We start from the raw sequence: 20158 nt of genomic DNA on the forward strand, positions 1-20158 counted from the left end.
TAGAACAAAATTACAGATTTAGAAAAAAAAATGTTTGTTAAGTAGGCTCCATACCCAATGTGGGGCTTGAACTCACGACCCTGATACCAAGAGTCGCGTACTCTACCGACTGGGCCAGCCGGGCGCCTGTAGAAAACAACAAAAATTACCTCCTATTTTTTTGTAATACTGACAAAATGAAATCAAGGCACAGATCTGGGTTGATCCAAACGTACAGGAGATACACCAGTTTTCACCCACACAAGCCGAATCTCGCTGGGTCAGGGTGTAAGATTCCCATGTTACTGAGCTGGGTGGGAGGTGTGCGTTCACAGGCCAGGTTCAGAAGCACCGTGCTGTGAACTGCACAGTGCATTTGGGTGATCCCATCACCCGGCAGGCACAGGAGTGCACAGTGGAGACCCTGCCTCCTGGCAGCAGGTAAGCAGGAACCACACACGGCACAGAGATGCACACAAACACTCTGTCTCTCTCTCTCTCTCTCTTTCTCTCTCTCACACACACACACACACACACACACACACACACACACACACACACACACACGGAATATATTAAGCGGCATAAGCGAAAAGTCCCAAGTGGCGGCCCCAGGGGTTCCAACCACGTCCTGTCTCTCCATCCCCTGTACCGTGCTCCCTCCTATGATGGCTTCACTCTCAGGCTAACATCCCCACATGGTGACAAGACTAGTTCCCCGCGTCTGCTCCTTTTGCTCCAGCTTCTGTATCTATCCTTCCCCAAAATGTGTGATTGATCACCCATGGATTTGATGTCCACCCTTAGAGTGACCACAAAGGGTTTTCTGGTTGACCTGCTTGGGTCTCATGCCTTGACTGACAGCTTCAGTGTGTTGCTGGGGCAGCTCCCCTGAAGAATTAATAATGGGTGGTCCTTTTATGCCAGTTTATTCTATTTTTTAATGCTTTTTAATTCATTTTTGAGAGTGAGTGTGTGTGTGTGTGTGTGTGTGTGTGTGTGAGAGAGAGAGAGAGAGAGAGAGAGAGAGAGAAGGAAAGGAGCAGAGAGAGGACACACAGAATCCGAAGCAGGCTCCAGGCTCTGAGCCATCACCACAGAGTCTAACGCGGGGCTCGAACCCACGAACCGTGATATCATGACCTGAGGCGAAGTCAGACACCCAACCGACTGAGCAACCCAGGGGCCCCGTGCCAGTTTAATAACTGACCCTGGTATCCACACTCCAAAGATGATCCTGAGAAACCATGGGGAAAGATGAGTTAGCAACCCACATATCAATCCAGTACCCCAGGTTCCACCGTGGAGGCACTGAGACCTGTATGGTTACGTGACCGTTAGTCGATACCTTCTGTCAAACTCTGTGTATGAGTGTCACGGGCAAAAGTGTCAGATCATCTTGAGCCAGGGAGACCAGAGAAGCCGGGCACTTTGCCACTGGTCTGGTACATTTAAGAAACAGTACCAGGATTCAGATTGGATTTCGCCATCTCTCCAAGGCTCCTCCCAGAAGGACACATCTCACCTTCGCAGGTAAAGCTTGGGTGTGCAGTGTTTTTCTGTCCCTGCTGCCACTGATGAGGTCTCGTGTTCTTTCCCACAGGGCATTTACAGCTGCATTCATGGAGTGCACATTGAAGAGAAGAAGAAGTCTCCAGACTTCAACCTGACCGGATCCCAGAGCAACATGTTAAAACTCCTTCGGTCAGCCAAAAACATCTCTGACATGTCCAACATGAACTCCTCAAGAATGGATTCCCCCAAAAGGGCTGGAGACTTCATCCAAAGAGGTTCCCTCATCATGGACATGGTTTCAGATAAGGGAAATTTGATCTATTCAGACAACAGGTCCTTTCAGGGGAAAGACACCATTTTTGGGGACAACATGAACGAACTGCAAACATTCGTGGCCAATAGGCACAAGGACGGCCTCAATAACTATGTGTTCCAGGGACAGCACCCTCTCACGCTCAATGAGTCCAACCCCAACACGGTGGAGGTGGCCGTGAGCACAGAATCCAAAGCCAACTCCAGGCCCCGGCAGCTTTGGAAGAAATCCATGGAATCACTGCGCCAAGACTCCCTGAGCCAGAACCCTGTCTCCCAGAGGGACGAGGGAGCAGTGGAGAACAGGACCCACTCCCTAAAGAGTCCTAGATACCTTCCAGAAGAGGTGGCCCATTCGGACATCTCGGAAACTTCGAGTCGGGCCACGTGCCACAGAGAGCCAGACAACAAGAACCACAAGACCAAGGACAACTTCAAAAGGTCAGCAGCCTCCAAATACCCCAAGGACTGCAGTGAGGTCGAGCGCTCCTACCTGAAAACCAAAGCGAGCTCCCCCAGGGACAAGATCTACACCATCGATGGTGAGAAGGAGCCCAGTTTCCACTTAGACCCTCCCCAGTTCGTTGAGAACATGGCCCTTCCCGAGAACGTGGAGTTTACAGACCCCTACCCAGACCACGACGAGAACTTCCGCAAGGGGGACCCCGCGCTGCCGGCCACCAGGAACCCCCTGCACAATGAAGACGGACCCCCCAACAATGACAAGTATAAGTTCTACTCCAAGCACTTCACCCTGAAAGACAAGAGTCCCCCTCACAGCGAGGGCAGCGAGCGGTACCGACAGAACTCCACCCACTGCAGGAGCTGCCTTTCCAACCTGCCCACCTACTCAGGCCACTTCACCGTGAGGTCCCCATTCAAGTGCGACGCCTGCCTGCGGATGGGGAACCTGTACGACATCGACGAAGACCAGATGCTCCAGGAGACAGGGAGCCCGGCCGCCCAGGAGGAGGTCTACCAGCAGGACTGGGCGCAGAACAGCACCCTCCAGTTCCAGAAGAACAAACTCAGGATCAGCCGTCAGCACTCCTACGACAACATTCTCGACAAACCTCGGGAGACAGACCTTAGCAGGCCCTCCAGGAGCATAAGCCTCAAGGACCGGGAACGGCTTCTGGAGGGAAACCTGTATGGGAGTCTCTGTAGCGTGCCCTCAAGCAAACTCTTGGGGAACAAAAGCTCCCTCTTACCCCAGGGTCTGCAGGACAGCAAACGGAGCAAGTCTCTCTTGCCGGACCACACCTCCGAGAACCCTTTCCTCCGCTGCCATGGGGACGAGCGACGCTTAGTCATTGGGAGATGCCCCTCGGACCCTTACAAACACTCGCTGCCATCCCAGGCCGTGAATGACAGCTACCTTCGATCGTCCTTGAGGTCCACAGCGTCGTACTGTTCCAGGGACAGTAGAGGCCACGACGACGTGTATATCTCAGAGCATGTTAGGCCTTATGCTGCAAATAAGAACAATATGTACTCCACCCCCAGGGTTTTGAATTCCTGCAGCAGTAGACGTGTGTACAAGAAAATGCCTAGTATCGAATCTGATGTTTAGAACCTTCCATTAATGTTTTATCTATAGGGAAACATACGTAACAGCCAACGTTCTGGAGGGTAAATGTCGGATGTCCGATGGTGCCTGCAAAGAGAAGGGGATTTAGGAAGGTATTTTTTTTGTTGGTTCTTTTGCACCTGGCTCCACGCCATACATAGTCTTCCCCTCAAGGAATCTTGTGAGGCGTGTGCTGAGCATAGCAGATACCGGATAGGTGAGTCCTTAACCAAAAAAAAAAAAAAAAAAAAAAAAGCAAATAAATAATATATAATAGGGCAGGTCTCCGGGACACGCCCTCTAGGGATGTTGGCAATAACGATGCGTCAGAGGCCAGTGGTGATGTTATGATTTTCTATATTCCAAAGTCCACGAAGACCAGTCCACCATGTAATTTCCTCATCAGAAATGCCTAACGGTCTCTCTCATCCAGAATAAGCAATATGGTACGCATGTAAACCCGACACAGACACAGCAGTTATGAACGCGTCTGCACCGCAGCGAGATGGACGTGCAAGAGATGAGGAAGTTTGGCTTTGTACCCGTCTCAGCTTTAGTGTCATGCCTCCCGTCACTGCCCCGGCCCGGCCCCAGAACCAACCCCAGGCTCCCCCCCGCCACCACCACCACACACACAAAGAATCACAAATTCCCATGTTCATAGTAACCATGCTACCTTCACTAGAGTCTGTTTCCAAGACTCATCTGGAGGAAAAGGCCAGGAGGGCCCTCAGGCGGAGAACGACGAGAATCTCTCTGGATGTCAACTTGTGTGTTTCACAGACACTCTCTCACCCTTGGCTTCGATGGTCTTGTTCAGAGCTGCACAAACCGATACGTGTATGTCTCCGACACCTAATCTGTGGATCTTCTGTCTCTGGACACAGAGGCTGTTGTAGTTTATCCCGAAGATTCCTATGTACGTAAGTCTGTGTTCCCCCCCCCTTCTGGTGACGACTCAGGGTTGTATAGTATCTGTTACCCCTTACCTCCTAGAGTGACCATCACTCGTTCAGTCCCCGAACAGCTATGGTGGAGTCCAAGTGTGTGTCACTGTTCCCAGGGTTGTCAACATCGTGGCATATGCCAGCAGCCACGTGATCTGTAAAAAGTACAATGCCGTCTGTCCACTGAAGGCTGGCACGCTTTTAGGTTGTCCTTAACCTCATGAAGTTCAGTTGGACATTCGTTCCCACCCCAACCTCCTCAGATCAAAAGCCTTCAAAACATGAGAGACCCTCATGCATCGACCCTGAGCATCCTCCAAAATCGTGGATAAACTTTAGTGGCAAACACGATTACTCTCTTCTGAAATACTCGCTCGATTGGAGGCACAGTGCTTCACCAGCACCAACAGAGATCTAGGACAAACTCCCCAGAGCATTTGTCATTTCCGAGCCACCCCCGTTGTCCGTTTCTTGCTTTACTCAGACCTGTGCGTGTGTGATATGAAATGATACGCCTTTAAAAAACAGTGCGGGGAGAAGGGGAAGCTTCAGCATCAGAAGCTCTTGGCACAGTGCCTCGCTCACACCAAGAGCCCCCCCCCCTCAAAAAGGTAGTTGTTACGTTCTGACACTTTATCAGAATTTCCTAGTTTAAAAACTAAATATTATGACCCCCACAAACAATGTTAGTTGTACATTTTATATAGTTCTGATTTAGGTTATTTTACATTCATTATCGCCCCTGAGATTTCTGGGATGACTAGGCCTCAGGTTCTGTAGAGTAGCTGAGTCTGCTTGACAAGATACGGTGGAAACCCTAAGCTAAGATGAACCTGACAGTCTCCTGGTTTCCTCCCGCATTTTGCTTTGGGTTCTCAGAGAAGGGGACGGAGGGGTAGCTACCCTGTTTCTTTTACACATGGCACGTTCTGTCTTGTAGGCAGGGTTTTCCTGCCAGGGGGCGGGGCCAGGAACGATTCTTTCAGAGCTTCAGGATTCATTGAATAGCTCCATCGTTGGGCCAGTGCACCCAGCAGTAATGAGAAGTGGTCGCCGTAAGTTTCAGGGTCATCGGTGGGGAGGCAGAGGGGCCAAAAGTCCTCTCCTCACCTTTGAGGTTGAGAGGCTCAAGAGGCTGGCCAGGCACCGAGGACAAACGTATGCAGACATTGTATTTTCTTTCTCAGATGGTATGCTTCTGCTGCCCAAGAGCCAACAGTGGAGAAGCCTATATCCATTCCGGTCTTAGGCACAGACCTTGCTGTTTTGTGTTTTAGAACTTTCTGCCTCTGCCCTCCCATTGCTTTCCAGACCTACATTCCCCCCAGCCAGGATCACCTCCCTCCCTCACAAGACTGGCGTGTCATGACATGAAATGAATTACAAAGTCTCCCCAGCACACACGGCAGTGTTGTGTCATCAACCCAAAGAGGCTTTCTGTCTTCTTCCCGTGTCCTCAAAACCCAAGGGGGCTGCCAACTGTGACAGAGGCCTCCAGGGAGAAGGTGACTTACACTCATAACGTCCCATAGATCAAAAACCCTCCTGCTAACAACAGCATAATTTCCGCTGTTAACCCCATGTTTATCTAGGTAAAGAAGCAACAGTAACATACTGAAAAAAACACGTGCTTCCTTTAATACCCAAAGTGGTTTTTTTTTTAAACAAAATAAACAATGAGGATTGGAATGCTCTATATAATGAATGTATAATTTCCCTCTTTTCCAAATTTGTTGACTCTCAACGGTGATGATCGCAAACATCAGAAAATTGACCGTCGAATCAGATGGGCAATTGCCAAGAGAAAGATAATGACGCGGAGCAATTCCAAAGTAATCAAGTCAGTTCTGTTCTTTGCAGAAGCCTATCAAGGCATAAATAGGAAGCCCTTGACTCTGGACCCATCACAGACAGTTCCGCTGACATGCCAGCTTGAGATCTTAGATCTCAAAGAGCCAGAATCTCTGAACCCAAATTTGTGCCTGAGTTTCACCTGACTCAAGTCACAGCTGGCATCCATAATGGTACTTTGGCCACCCTAACTGGCCTTCTCTACTTGAGAGGGATCCGGCTCGTACTTCTGAAGGCAGATACATACGTTTCTGTTGATCGGTAACAGTATACACAGGCCCAGCTTAAAACAGTCTGTGTAAGAGGAGGGCCTTCTAGGGCATGAATTACACCCTGGAAACCTTTGAGTTTCTCAAAAATAGTCCTCACTGTCCTTACAGTCTTAGACCACTTCTGGCTTCACTGATCTGAGAAGACAGGTTCCTCGTGCGTCTGTGTTTCTGCCAGTGAGGCTTCCTTGAGAGGTGCGGGATTTTGATCTCCCCACTCTTCTGTTCTCTGCACATCTCACTTTGTCATTACAGCCAGCCACGTGACTGGGTGTCTCGTGGATTAGACTAGGTTTCTCTTCCCTGTTGCAGGGAGCCTAAGAAGTTTTCACCCTCTGCTGTTCTGATGAAACCGATCATCGCAGCAAAAATCAGTCAAATCGACTCACACTTATTTTCAAGGAAGGAACAAGAAAATTACACCTTGTTTACAAATGAAATAGTTTCACTTAAATGGGACTCTCGCCAAGGCTGTTAATTAGTCAACAGATCCGTAGCAGTCATACAGCCCTACATTGTTTATTCTATTTGATATGTCTGCCAGTGATGTGTGTTTAATATTCTGCGTCCTTCTCAGGAAATGACAAATGCCCTGAATTCTTGGCAAATAGAATTGCTAATGAAAAAGGAAAAAAACAAACAAACAAAAAAACAAAGTTGGTGTTAATTAAATGGTGATTAAAAATTTATGTCCTTTCAACCTAAGAAGTGCAGCTCTAATAATCGGTTGCCGTATAAATAAATACCTTGCACTGAAATCCCTTATGGCATAAGACCTAAATAAATACTCATTTGAGAAACCAAAATATCTTTCAGAAGAGCTGAATATATTTGTTAACTTCAGGCACATCCCTGTACTGTTTCTTTGTGCAGAGCTGTTGTTCAGGAATCCTTGCGAAGGGGATTTGAGTTGTTTCTGAAACAGAGGCTGTTTGCGTTTGACCGCGACGAACGTGGGCAGAACTCAGAGTTCTAGGGGTAAAAAAAAAAATGGCACGTGTGGCAACAAAACTCATTGGTCGGTATTTCATGGGAGTCCAGGGTTCCACGTAAAGGCGGTCTTCAATGCAAAAGCAGTGTTTATTTCCACCTGAGACAAAATTAGGCCTTCCGGATGCCTCATATTCTTTTGGCCAACAGGGTTGGAAGTGCTGAATGAGAGGTTTGGTGGGGTCTATACCAAAATTCAGTTGTGCTTTTCCATTCAACCCCCTCACATCATGCTGTGTTCACATCTAGTCCTATCCGATGAGGTCAGCTTCCCACTCGATAGACATCAGACGTGGTAAAACGCACTTATCCTGTGAATACCAATGCTCGGGTACACATGTACATATCATACACATGCTTGATTTCTACAGTTCACACGTAAGTGTATTATCCAAATAACATTGTATATAGTGTAAAGTTTATGTTAAAAATTATGTGATGATGATGGTTACGGACCCGCGGAAAACCCATTCTGGTTATCGGTGCAAGGATATGTAGGAAGAGAAGCCACTCTTTAAAAAACAACAACTCAGTTCTAGGGAGGATGGCAGGGCCCAAGTGGAATCTGGGGGGTTGGTGTCCTTGGATTCTGTTCAAAAACGGTATGTGGGGTTGGGGCCCAGCACACGTTCTACTCACACTTACTTCTGAAGACAGTGCCGACACGGACGTGTGTGTGATTTCTGCAAACCCGTCAAAGGGCATCATCCCCATCGTCTTCCCCATCTCCACGTGTGTGCCCGGAAGTACTCTTGATCTGGCATCAGCTAAAGATGCCTGCCCAGAAGGGTCTTAGAAAAACAGAACTTATAGGACCACACCAAGATTTGGGGGGAAGGGAGGTGAGAAAATCAAGAGATAATGAAGGTCCCAAAAAGGCACCATCTGTATAAGATGGTCAGACAGACAGTATCAGAGCCAGGTCTGGAAACCAAGACCCACACGTATGGTCCACGTAATTCTCCACCTGGTTCCCTGGACCAGGTGACTCAGTTCTAGGCTTCTCTCACAAGTGGTCTCCGGGCACCTCTGGGATAAGAGCCAGAGAACCTCACAGAACTGACCCCGCTTTCTTTGCCTCTTGCCTTATACAGACCCATACATCCCTCTTTGAATTCGGTTTTCCCTTAAGCTCCCCAACACTCCCTGCCTCAGATTCCTGGGGAAGAGAAACCTTTTCTCAGGGACCTGTTCCCTGGAAAGTCAACAAGGAATAGAGTTTAAAACCTCAAACCAAAGATGAAAGCTGGCAGTGATCACGGAGGTAACAGTTCTGTTTCTTATGAGCCAAGGATGAACAAAGGACACTGACCAGCTGATAGCACTTGCTTAAGGATCTACTCTCCTTTTAAGACCAATTTGGGTTTGGGAGACGCAAGGGTGATAGAAAATATATAGTCTCTTCCCATGAGCAGCTTACGGTCTAGAAATTCAGCTCCCTAGGACAAAAGATAACTGAGGACCCATGAAACGCAAGCAGAGACTGAGTATAAAAACTGGAAATGATAAATCAAGTTCTTGCCAGGAAATAAAAATCTAACTTTTTCCAGGATCAAACAAACAGACCCCTCCTTCCTTAGACCTGTAAGTAACTCTGGAAAATACAGTCTCCCGGAGATACCCTTGATGATTTGAACCTTCCAAGACAGAGCCTGGGAAAGCCAAGAGCATCTAAACAGGTGACCAGACTTACCCTTCACGTTTGTGTGCAGGAGACTCAGATCTGGGTCCATGGGGTTCTCCAGCTCTTGCCAAATCCTGCCTCCTTCCAGCCCCCCTTTATGATGTGTGCTTCAAGAAAAGGTTGAAAGAAATCGCCAAAGGATTAGAACACAGACCGTGATATAAAAAAACTATTTCCTGAAAGGTTTTTTTGTTTGGTTGGTTTTATTTTTGACTTATGAAGAATACTTTTGATAGTTCAGGGTATAAATGTATCAGGGAAGGGAGTGAGGAGAATTCCTTGTTGAGTCCCAAGTGCCTACTGTGTGGCTGACAGAAGAGAGCTCATCAGGTTCCCTGGAGAGAAAATGGGGCAAACAGATGGTGAGAAGAATCAGGATGTGTTTCAGGAATCGGGGGGGGGGGGGCGTGGAGGGGGCAGAGCTTCTTTTCTCTCTGTCCCTCCCGTTCTGTGCATTGCCAGGATGTTGGAGTCTCTCCTTGTCCCAGCTACGTGCCTTGGGTCAGTCAGCACCTGAGTTTGGAAGTACCAAAATGTCTCCACACAGAGTGTAGACTATCCTAGGCATATCCTAGAACGAGATCCTCAAAATAACCATAGGATAGAAGTGTGATTGCTCCCATTTTACAGATAAGGAAACTGAGGCTCAGGTTGGTCTCAGCCTCATCAGCAACAGGAATTTGCTAATAAACCCCTAACGTTGGGTGTATTCTTGAAGTGCCTGATCTCTGCCAGGGAGGTCAGAATGCGAGTCGGAAAGAGAGATGTGCTGTTTTGAGGTCCCCGGGGCTCTCTCTGGAGTTTCAGCCTCTGTGGGGAGGAGGTTTGTTAGTGTCCTACCCCCCGTTGTCTGGTTTGGGGTGTATTGAGAACTCCTGGGGATCTCACCTCTGTTCAGGTCCCTTTTGAGACTCGAATGCGGTTTTGCGTCTCTCCCCATACGCTTGCACTCGGCATTCGCTTTTTTTGGTTCTTGGGGAGTTACTATCTCTCCTTGGCACGTGCCTACTTTCAACTATCCCTTTCCACCCCTATCTTCTTTTTCTCAGTAGACATCAGGGTTCATTCCATTCAACATGGGCAAATCGTATTCTCCCACGTGTGTGCGGGCACACAGGCCGCCCCAGGGTGCCCCCATTCAAGCTCCCCTAAACATTATGGCCCATTTTCAGAAAGGTCCTGTTACTTGCAAGGGACCGTCTCTGCAGGGTCATCACTGGCACCAAGGTAACTACTGAACCATGGAGTGTTCCGTTTGCCTCCTTAAAGGGTGTCGATCTGGAATGTTTCCATCGGGCTCTCTGGGAGTCCAAGATGACAGCGTGCATAACGCATCAGGGAGGCCAAGACCCTGAGCCCGTGTGTTCCTTTCTTGCGCGGCTCCTGTGTTCTGAGCCACAGAACAGCGGGCGTTGATGTTTACCATGAACTGGGGACACATTAAGGTCATTTTATAGATGAAGAAACTGAGCTGAGATCTGAAGGAATGTTCTTCTGGGAGGTTCTGTGATTCAGTCCTTCTGGAGGGCCAGTGCATCTAACTGAGCGCCCGTGTCCCCATCCCTGAGAAGTTCTCTAGCTGTTTACAATCTTCCAAGCTGGCAGTCAAAAGTCTCTTAAGACAGAAAAGTTATTATGATTTAATAGCTCTTTTGAGATCCTGTCATTGGGTCTACAAGGGCATGACAACATTCTCCAGGGGATGATGAGCTGTGCAGAAACTGGAACACTCCAAAGAACCATCTGGCTGGTAGGGGTTCTTCTCTGGGGCTGTATTTCAAAGCATACAGCTCTCCAGGGAGCCAGAACCAAACTGTCTCCAGTAGCATCGTTTCTCAGATCAACTTCCTCCAATAAGGTGTCCGCAGTGTGCAGAGACAAACAGGACAAAACTGAGATTATCACTCATATAAACCCCTCTTAGGGACCAGGTCCATGAAACAGTAAGTTTGCATTTTCGCGATTCTGGAACATTCCTCATTAGCAGTAGCCCTGGGTCATAACCTCCTCCAGTTAATTCTCTCACACCTTTGGGAAGGATTTAAGACGAGCCTTCTAAAGAATATTAACGTAACACGTAGCCAATACCACAGCTGCCTTTTAAATTAATAAGGTTAATTGTTCTCCAGCAAACATAAGTTTGTCTTTGGCATTTTAAATGCTTCTCATTGATCTGACATTTTGCTGTTTCAAGCTTTTAAAGGGCTCAAATCAAAGACTATTGATATCTGAGCAAATAGTGAAGGTCCAGAAATATAAAAACATTGTCAGTTTTTCCATGAAAAATAATCATAGCCTTTTGAATTCAACTGAGGTTTTTACATTGCATTACATCTAAGACCTATCGAATTATTTCTATTCTCAGTTAAGCTAATTCAAATAAATGAGCGGTATTGACTTTTTAAAACGATTTTATTAAAAAAAAAAAAAAAAACTCTAGGTTCATTAGGTTTGTGGACATAGCTCTGAAGCCCTGGCCGCTAAGGAAATGTTCCAGTTTAGAAACTGAAGATTCGGAGTATCTGGGGTCAAATTCAGACGATCATCTTTGAAAATTCTGGTGGATTTACAAACCTGAAAATGGCACTTTAACTTTCACGTTCCCCCACATTTTTCACTGGGAAAGGATGCCAAGTGTGTATTTTTTTTTTTCCCAAATCGGAGATAAGGCCAAGAATAACATTTTCTTAGAAAATTCAGGAAACTACTCGGTAACAACTAATTACACGGCTAGATGGGGCTCAGAGGCCTTCCAAGCCTGAGGTTCCTCAAAGATTTCTTTATCAGTTGTTCTTAAGCTATGAGTCTTAGTCTCGGTTCCTTCCCCTGCTAAAACAAATTGAAAAGCATACACTTGCCAAATCACTTAGTCGGTAGAATTTGCTGTTGATCACAAAAGGATGTTTGTGCATATGTGTTTATGTATAGTATATATATTTCAAGCTGAATATTCCGAAAGGATGAGGTGAGTTTCACGGGTGGTTGGAATAAGAAATAGACCATCAGAGTCACCAACAGTGGCCTTCTCAGACAGAAAAAGAGGGTCAACTATTCACCTTCCAGACACATGACGACCTGTTGCGTAACACACAGGCTGGTCATTTACCCACAAGGAAGGACTGGGAAGCAGCTTTGAAGACCCATGTCTGAGTCCATCCCTCACCCAACATGGGCAGGATTGAACACTCCATATGCAGAGCGTTTCCCATTCACAGCGACACCCAAACCCAGTCCAAAAAAACCCACATCAGAACTGGCTTGATCTCTTGTATGGTGGGGCCCAAAGCAAGCTGTGTGCTCCACTCAATGGTCCTCATTTGGGAACAGACACTCACTTACCAATCCCAGCAGTTTATACCTGTCATGTTTTAATCAACCGCATGAGGAAGTGCTGATAACTGTATTAAATATTTCCAAGCATAGCTACAAAATTACACGTTTGCTTAACACCTTTCTATGATAGAGGAAGTATATACTATGGTTGTCTTCTTGTAGTACGTCTTTTCTTTTTGTTCAACGTGTTCTCAACTGTTTTAAGGAATGGGGTTTGAAACTGTGTGTGCAAACTGATATATGTACATAACTCCCGAGGCAACAAAAGTGCCCAGTCCTATGGTGTAAAAATGTAAATACAGGAAAATTTCATTTTTCTAATAAAGATAATTTCTGCCGATTGATATGAAAATGAGAAATGCTGTTGTGGTCTTTGTGGTCTTTTTTGCTGCTGCGCTGGCCGTCGGGCATGTTTCGAGCAGGCTCGGTATTTGCACAAGGGGCAGAGAACTTGATTTCCCACTCTGTGCAAAGGAGGAGTGCAGAAGGAAGCAGAGAATCGGAAGAATCCAGGGATCGGCTTTCGGGTTTTAGCAGCAAGCTTTGCCGCCGTCCCTTACCTGGCTCTCCTCTTCCTGTGCAGTTTCCCGCGCTCGCGGCCTTGACTCTGATAATGTTGAACTTCACCAAGCTTCCGTGACTCATGATTCTGGGCAAAAGGGGGCAGTTAAAGACCTTCTCTCCTTTATGAATTCCAGGAAACAGCCTACTGTAAAGAACCACCCTTTTCAATAGGACTTAGATATGACCCCCGGACACCCCCTCCCTGGCTCCCTATGCCACGGCCAGACACAGGCCCTCCAAGATCCCTGTCTTTGCTCATAAATGATTAGCCAAACCTCTTGTCCCCACTAATCGATCAGAACAAAATGCCTGTCAAGTGAACATTGGTTAAGCTTCTCTCCTCCTCCCAGGTCCCTGAACACCATCAGCCTGAGTCAACACACACCCTCCCCCAGGACTAGGCTGACCTCACACCCTCTGATCCATCCAATCACACGCCCCCCACCCCCACCCCTCTGCCGCCAATGCGCATAACTTCCTGACTCCCTTCTTTCTGGTTTTGTTTCCTCCTCCCTGTAGCAGAAAAACTCTTGCGGCCTATCCCACTGTAATAGTCCCTGTCTCCCCCTTAAAGTGAGTTTCCTCAATAGGACCTCTCCTTATTAAATCCAGATTGGGTTTTTATTTGATCACTCTTTTTCCCAGATGAAGCATCATTTCTAACACCCAAATCCAGTCATGTCCGCTCCACTGCCCCTCTCAAAACCCTGAGCTTAAAGCAGTGGCCCATGGGGCGCCTGGGTGGCTCAGCTGGCTACACATCTGACTCCTGATTTCGATTCAGGTCATGATCCCACAGTTTGTGGGTTCAGTCCTCACATCAGGCTCTGCACTGTCAGCACAGAGCCTGCTTGTGATTCTCCCTCCCTCTCTCTCGGCCCCTCCCCTGCTTGCTCTCTCAAAATGAATAAACATTTAAAAAAATATAAAAAAAAGACAGTGGCTTACAGGAAAAGCCTGGATTCCGTAGCCCAGCACACACGGCCTCCGTCCCTGCCACAGCCCTTTCTAGGATCAAAGGTCTTTGTGCTCCTCCGAAGACACCCCATAAGCTCTTCTGCTTCCCTGCCTTCCCGCATGCTCTTCCTTATTCCTGGGACACCGGTCCCACCTCCTCTGAGGTGTAACTTCAATGAAACCTGTTAGTCTTTCTCAACTCTCCCCAGCAGCAGAGTTAACAGGTGACTTCTCCATGATCCAGCCCCGTGTACACACCTCTACCAAACAACTTACCAGGCTTCGCTATATTGTTTATGTGTGCTCTCCCTCCTTATCCGGGAGCTTCTTCAGGGTGGGGGCTAATAAAATTATTCACCTTTGAATCTCAGCACTCAGCCCAGCATCTGACCCAAACAGGGCATTTATTAAACACTATCGGACGGATAGAGGGATGGCTAGTTGAAGAGTGGGTGGCTGACAGGTGGGCGGAGGGCTGGGTGGGCAGACAGATGGAGTGCCTTGGAATCTGTTCTTGGTTTCCCTCACTGTCTGCTTCATCTACCGTATCTCATCTAATCCTTTGGCTTCAAATGCCACGGATTACCCCGAGTTTTGTATGTGCGGTCCAACCTCTATACACTCTGAACTCATATATCCACACCTATAGTTTATCTCTCCACCTAGAGATGTCACAGACATTCACATTTTTTTTTAATTTTTTTTTAACGTTTATTTATTTTTGAGACAGAGAGAGAGACAAAGCAACGGGGGAGGAGCAGAGAGAGAAGGAGACACAGAATCGGAAGCAGGCTCCAGGCTCTGAGCCATCAGCCCAGAGCCCGATGCAGGGCTCGAACTCACGGACTGTGAGATCGCGAGATCATGACCTGAGCTGAAGTCGGACGCTTAACCGACTGAGCCACCCAGGCGCCCCAGACATTCACATTTTAAAATGTTTTGAAAAGTACTCTAGACTACCCTCCCCCAATAGAAACCTGATGCTCCCCAGGGTCCCCATCTCAGGAAGCAGCACTGCCACTGACCTGAGTTCTCAGGCCAGAAACCCACTGGTCGTCCTTCACCCGTCTCTCCCCCATCACATCCAATGCATTGGCCAGCCCAGTCTGCATAGTCTTTAAAATCCACTCAGGAGTGGGGCATCCGGGTGGCTCAGTCAACGGTTAAGCATCCTACTCTTGGTATCAGCTCGGGTCATGATCTCACGGTTTGTGGGTTCGAGCCCTGCATCGGGCTCTGTGCTGCCAGCACAGAGCCTACTTGGGATTCTCTCTCTTCTTCTCTCTATGCCCCTCCCCCACCTTGGATGTGAGCTCTCACTTAAAATCAATAAACAGGGGCGCCTGGGTGGCGCAGTCGGTTAAGCGTCCGACTTCAGCCAGGTCACGATCTCGCGGTCCGTGAGTTCGAGCCCCGCGTCAGGCTCTGGGCTGATGGCTCAGAGCCTGGAGCCTGTTTCTGATTCTGTGTCTCCCTCTCTCTCTGCCCCTCCCCCATTCATGCTCTGTCTCTCTGTCCCCCCCCAAAAAAGAAAATAAATAAACATTGGGGAAAAAAAAGAATCTTAACAAACAAACAAACTTTTTAAAAAGTCCTGGGGCGCCTGGGGGGCTCACTCAACTGAGCTTCCCACTTCGGCTCAGGTTATGATCTCAAGGTTCCTGAGTTTGAGCCCTGAGTTGGGCTCTGTGCTGACAGTATGGAGCCTGTTTGGGATTCATTCATATTCTCTCTCTCTCTCTCTCTCTCTCTCTCTCTCTCTCTCTCTCTCTCTCTCTCCATCTCGCCCAGTCTCTCTCTCTCTCTCAAAATAAATATATAGGGGCACCTGGGTAGCTCGGTCAGTTAAGCCTCCGACTTCGGCTCAGGTCATGATCTCGTGGTCCGTGAGTTCGAGCCCCGCGTCGGGCTCTGTGCTGACGGCTCAGAGCCTGGAGCCTGTTTCTGATTCTGTGTCTCCCTCTCTGCGCCTCCCCCGTTCATGCTCTGTCTCTCTCTGTCCCAAAAATAAATAAACGTTGAAAAAAAATTTTTTTTAAATCAATAAACATTTTTTAAAAAAACTCCCCTCAGGAGCCATCGCCTCTCATCTCTTCTAGCACCATCACGGCAGTCGGCCACCTCCCACGTATGTAACTGGGGTATCTCTCCAACCCTCCACCTGCTTCCACTCTTGCCTCCTGGGGTCGCCGTTCTCCAGAAGACGCAGGTAATCTTTTAAAGACAGGCGTCAGATCGTACCCCTCACCTGCTCTGGCGCCTACACCACTTTCCGTTATGGCCAAAAGAAAATGAAAATTCCGCCCCCCCCCCCCGTTACGCCACGCCCCAGACTCTGACAGCACAGCTCACTGCGAGAAAAACGCCAAGCGTTTCCCCGTCCTCCTTCATTCCTGCCTTCTGAGCTTTTCCTCATCCGTGACCTTTTCTCTTCTTTTTTATCTGAGTGGCTGAAGATGGGCCATTTCCAACACATTTTCCACAAGCTGAAGTGGCACTAAACACCATCGCTGCTACGAAACTAATCGGCAATTTGCGAGATGCCTTCACATCCATGTAGCCCCATTTGGGGACATAATTATTTCCTAATTAGAAGGCGATTTATACTTGGGACTTGGGACATTAGCTCCTGCCAGTGACGCGGCTGTCCAGAACGGCTCCGCTGTTGCCTTTACGCCCCAAGATTCTGCTGGCTGAAGTCAGATGGCCAGACAGCCGAGCAAACCTGATTACCAGGCAGTCCTTTGGGAGGAAAAGCTCCCACTTATCAGTCAAGGTGGCTAGAATTCTGGGATAGAAAAGATTTCTCTTGGGAGACCCTGGAGTCTTCTGCTAGAAATGCAGTTTGGGGGTCACTTGTCTTCTTTTCCAAGAGGTCTGATGAAATTTGTTTGGGGCCATTAAACTAACCCAACTTTGTAAAAAAAAAAAAAAAAAAAAGCAAAACAAAACCCTTTTAGAATCTTCAGAGCACTTCTTTGTCGCTGAGATTATAAACCCCATTTGACATATTTGGAAGCCAAGGCTCAGAGAGTTGGGGTGACCCAGGTGGCTGTGACACTAGGGTCAGTGGTGAGCACCTGTCAGCTGGACTCCACACGCTGTGATCTTTCGTGTCGACTTGTTTTTCTTAATGTTGATTTCTTTTTGAGAGAGAGAGAGGGAGACAGAGCACGATCGGGGGAGGGACAGAGAGAGAGAGAGACATGGATCTGAAGCAGGCTCCAGGCTCTGAGCTGTCAGCACAGAGCCCGACGTGGGGCTCGAATTCACGGACCCTGAGATCGTGACCTGAGCCCAAGTCGAGGCTCAACCGACTAAGCCACCCACCTACTTGTGTGCTATTACGTCAATTCTGATAGAGAGCAGACAGGAACTGCCTGGGTGCCTAATGCCTTATGCACTGTAGATGCTCGGTAAGTAGTTTTCAATAAACAAGTAGCAGCCAGGAGGTCTAGGTTCTTGGCCACATCCTAGCTGCTTGATCTCTGGCCAATCCCTTTACTCCTCCGCTTTTTTGCCTGCTCTTCTCATGCATATCTGTACAACAGCATTTTCGGCTCTAACCTGCTCTCCTCACTGGCATGCGCAGAAACATTTCTAACCATACAATACAAAAGACAACTCCCCCTTGTACTTTTCTCAGTTCCAGAACTTAAAAGTTGTGCTCAGGGCACATCCGAGGAGAAACAACTTCCTTTTGAAGTGGCTGGAAGTCCGTATGCCATCTGGCCAGCTTTACCGGAGACACAGAGTATCTTTGACTGGAGGTGACAATGGTTCTGTGAATCACAGGTCACAGATCAGGCCTCTCCCCCCACTAAGGAAGCAGGTAGAAAAACGGGCTTTGTTCCTGAGCTCTCCAGGGTGCTGAAAGTTACAGGGCTGACTGTGCAAAGCCCTCACTACTGTCCTAAGACGGCAGATAGAAAAGAGATCCACATTTTCTGTTTCTGAAAGCTCCAAGGGGCTAAAATTTCTAGGGAGGTAGATGCAAACGCTTACACGCTCTGGTTCGGCAAGAACTTCCGTCCAGCTTGCATCCTGACAGACACCGGGAGCAGACCGTGCTTTGACTCTCCGTTTGAACTTCTTTATTTTGCCTGGAAGAAGAGCCCACGTCTCTCCCAGTTCCCAACCCTCGCTGACATACCAGCATGTTTTGTGTTTCGGAAGCCTCCCCTTTCTGTCTCTTCTGCCTCTGCTCCTGCCCAAGGAAGAAGCAGCAGTCTTGTTTTTCTTAATTCAGGGGACTGCGGGCAGCCCTTTGAAGGGGGAGGGCTTCCTCCTCTCACATTCCTTCCAGAGCAGATGAGAAATCCTAGTCACCACGTCAGAGGCAGGGGCCCCAGAAACGATGGGATCCGATGTGCTCACCGCCGCTGTTACCTTTGATTGCTTGGGGCCTCTAATGCCCCAAGAGCCCAGAACAAGAGCCCAGAATGGGGATGTGCAGCGAGAGAAGGAAGAGCAGGCCAGCCCCTAAGAATCCGCTCCCTGATCCCACTCTGTCTTCCCTTTCACTGAGCAGAGCAGACTTCCCACCTGGAAAATTAGAGTTGTGGCTCGGTCAGTTAAGCATCTGACTTAGCTCAGGTCATGATCTCAAGGTGCGTGAGTTTAAGCCCGGCCTTGGGCTCTGTGCTGACAGTTCAGAGCCTGGAGCCTGCTTCAGATTCTGGGTCTCCCTCTCTCTCTGCCCCTCCCCTGCTCGCTCACTCGCTCTCTCTCTCTCTCTCTCTCTCAAAAACAAAACAAAACAAAAACTGTGTGGGAGGAGCCAAGATGACAGAACAGCATGCAAGTTTTGTTTTTTTGCATCTCGTGTCCATGAAATACAGCCAGATCAACACTAAACCATCCTCAACACCTAGAAAACTGATTTGCGAGTTAACACAACAATCTGCACAACCTGAACCACAGAACTCAGCAGGTACGTGGTGCAGAGAGGTAAACTGGGGGAGAGACAAGCCGCAGAGGGCAGGAGTTGTTTCTGCTTGTGCAGTAGAGGACGGAGACAGGGAGAGCATTCGGGAAAAGCACCCCCCACCCCAACAGCAGCTGGAGAGAAAGAAGAAAAGTGGAAACAGCCACAGGGACTGAACTAAAAAGGGAGAAAGGAGAAAGGAGAGGGTTTGAATTCCATTAAGACTCTATAAATGGGGAGCACAAAGTCTGAAACTCCTCGCCTCCATACCTGGCGGTGCTCTGGTGGGAAGGGCGAAGCCTGGTGCCGGATGCGTGTTGTGATCTTCCATGATCCCTCCAACGCTGCGGCTACACGATCGCATGAACCTTCTCTGGGACGGGCTGGCGCCCAGCCGCAGTCTCTGGTGACGGCAGCAGCAGAGTCCCTCGAACGTTCCCAGGTGTGGCCAGCAGCCGGCGGTTGTGCAGAGAAACGCTAGTATCATCCTCAGTAGGGAAAACCTGAGAGCTTTCCCTCTAAGGTCAGGAACAAGACAAGGATGTCCATTCTCGCCACTGTTATTCAACATAGTATTGGAAGTCTTCACCTCAGCAATCAGACACCACAAAGAAATAGAAGGCATCCAAATCAGCCACGAGGAGGTTAAACTTTCACTCTTCGCAGATGATATGATACTCTCTCTAAATGGAAAACCGAAAAGATTCCACCAAAAAACCGCTGGAACTGATCCACGAATCCCACAAAGTGGCAGGATAGAAAATCAATGCACAGATATCGGTTGCACTCCTATACACGAACAATGAAGCAACAGAAAGAGAAATCAAGGAATCGATCCCACTTACAACTGCACCAAAAACCATAAAATATCTGGGAATAAATCTAACCAAAGAGGTGAAAAATCTATACACTGACAACTATAGAAAGCTTATGAAAGAAATTGAAGACACACACAAAAAACGGAAAATATTCCATGCTCCTGGAGAGGAAGAATATTGTTAAAATGTCAATAGTACCCAAAGCAATCCACATATTCAATGCAATACTTATCAAAATAACACCAGCATTCTTCAAAAAGCTCTAACAAACAATCCTAAGATTTGTATGGAACCAGAAAAGACCCCGAATAGCCAAAGCAATCTTGAAAAAGAAAACCAAAGCAGGAGGCATCACAATCCTGGACTTCAAGCTGTATTACAAAGCTGTAATCAGCAAGACAGTATGGTACTGGCACAAGCAGAGACACTCAGATCAACGGAG

At 48.0% G+C, this 20158-nt stretch overlaps 1 protein-coding gene and 1 long non-coding RNA gene across 10 annotated transcripts in view; one reads left to right on the top strand and one right to left on the bottom strand.

Moving 5' to 3' along the window:
* Nucleotides 1–12809, top strand: part of GRIN2A (glutamate ionotropic receptor NMDA type subunit 2A) — a 536750-nt gene extending 523941 nt beyond the window's left edge. For all 3 annotated transcript variants that reach the window (XM_045047693.1, XM_045047692.1, XM_006942329.5), the window contains one exon: nucleotides 1583–12809. In XM_045047693.1, coding sequence (XP_044903628.1) covers nucleotides 1583–3379 — 1797 coding nt within the window. In that variant the 3' untranslated portion in view covers nucleotides 3380–12809. The remainder of the gene's footprint in view (nucleotides 1–1582) is intronic.
* The window catches only part of LOC109495294, a 47913-nt gene that overhangs the window by 11854 nt on the left and 15901 nt on the right, over nucleotides 1–20158 (bottom strand). For 2 of the 7 annotated variants that reach the window (XR_006591052.1, XR_006591055.1), the window contains exons 1-2: nucleotides 4053–4185; nucleotides 1505–3463 (exon numbers count right to left, since the gene is read on the bottom strand). This is a non-coding gene — a long non-coding RNA (uncharacterized LOC109495294). Of the gene's footprint in view, nucleotides 1–1504; nucleotides 3464–4052; nucleotides 9453–13010; nucleotides 13453–19168; nucleotides 19821–20158 lie in introns of those variants that run through there. The other 5 variants (XR_006591054.1, XR_006591058.1, XR_006591056.1 and 2 more) reach the window with 5 other exon arrangements.

Source organism: Felis catus, chromosome E3 (genome assembly GCF_018350175.1).
Source record: "Felis catus isolate Fca126 chromosome E3, F.catus_Fca126_mat1.0, whole genome shotgun sequence".
Lineage (NCBI taxonomy): Eukaryota > Metazoa > Chordata > Mammalia > Carnivora > Felidae > Felis > Felis catus.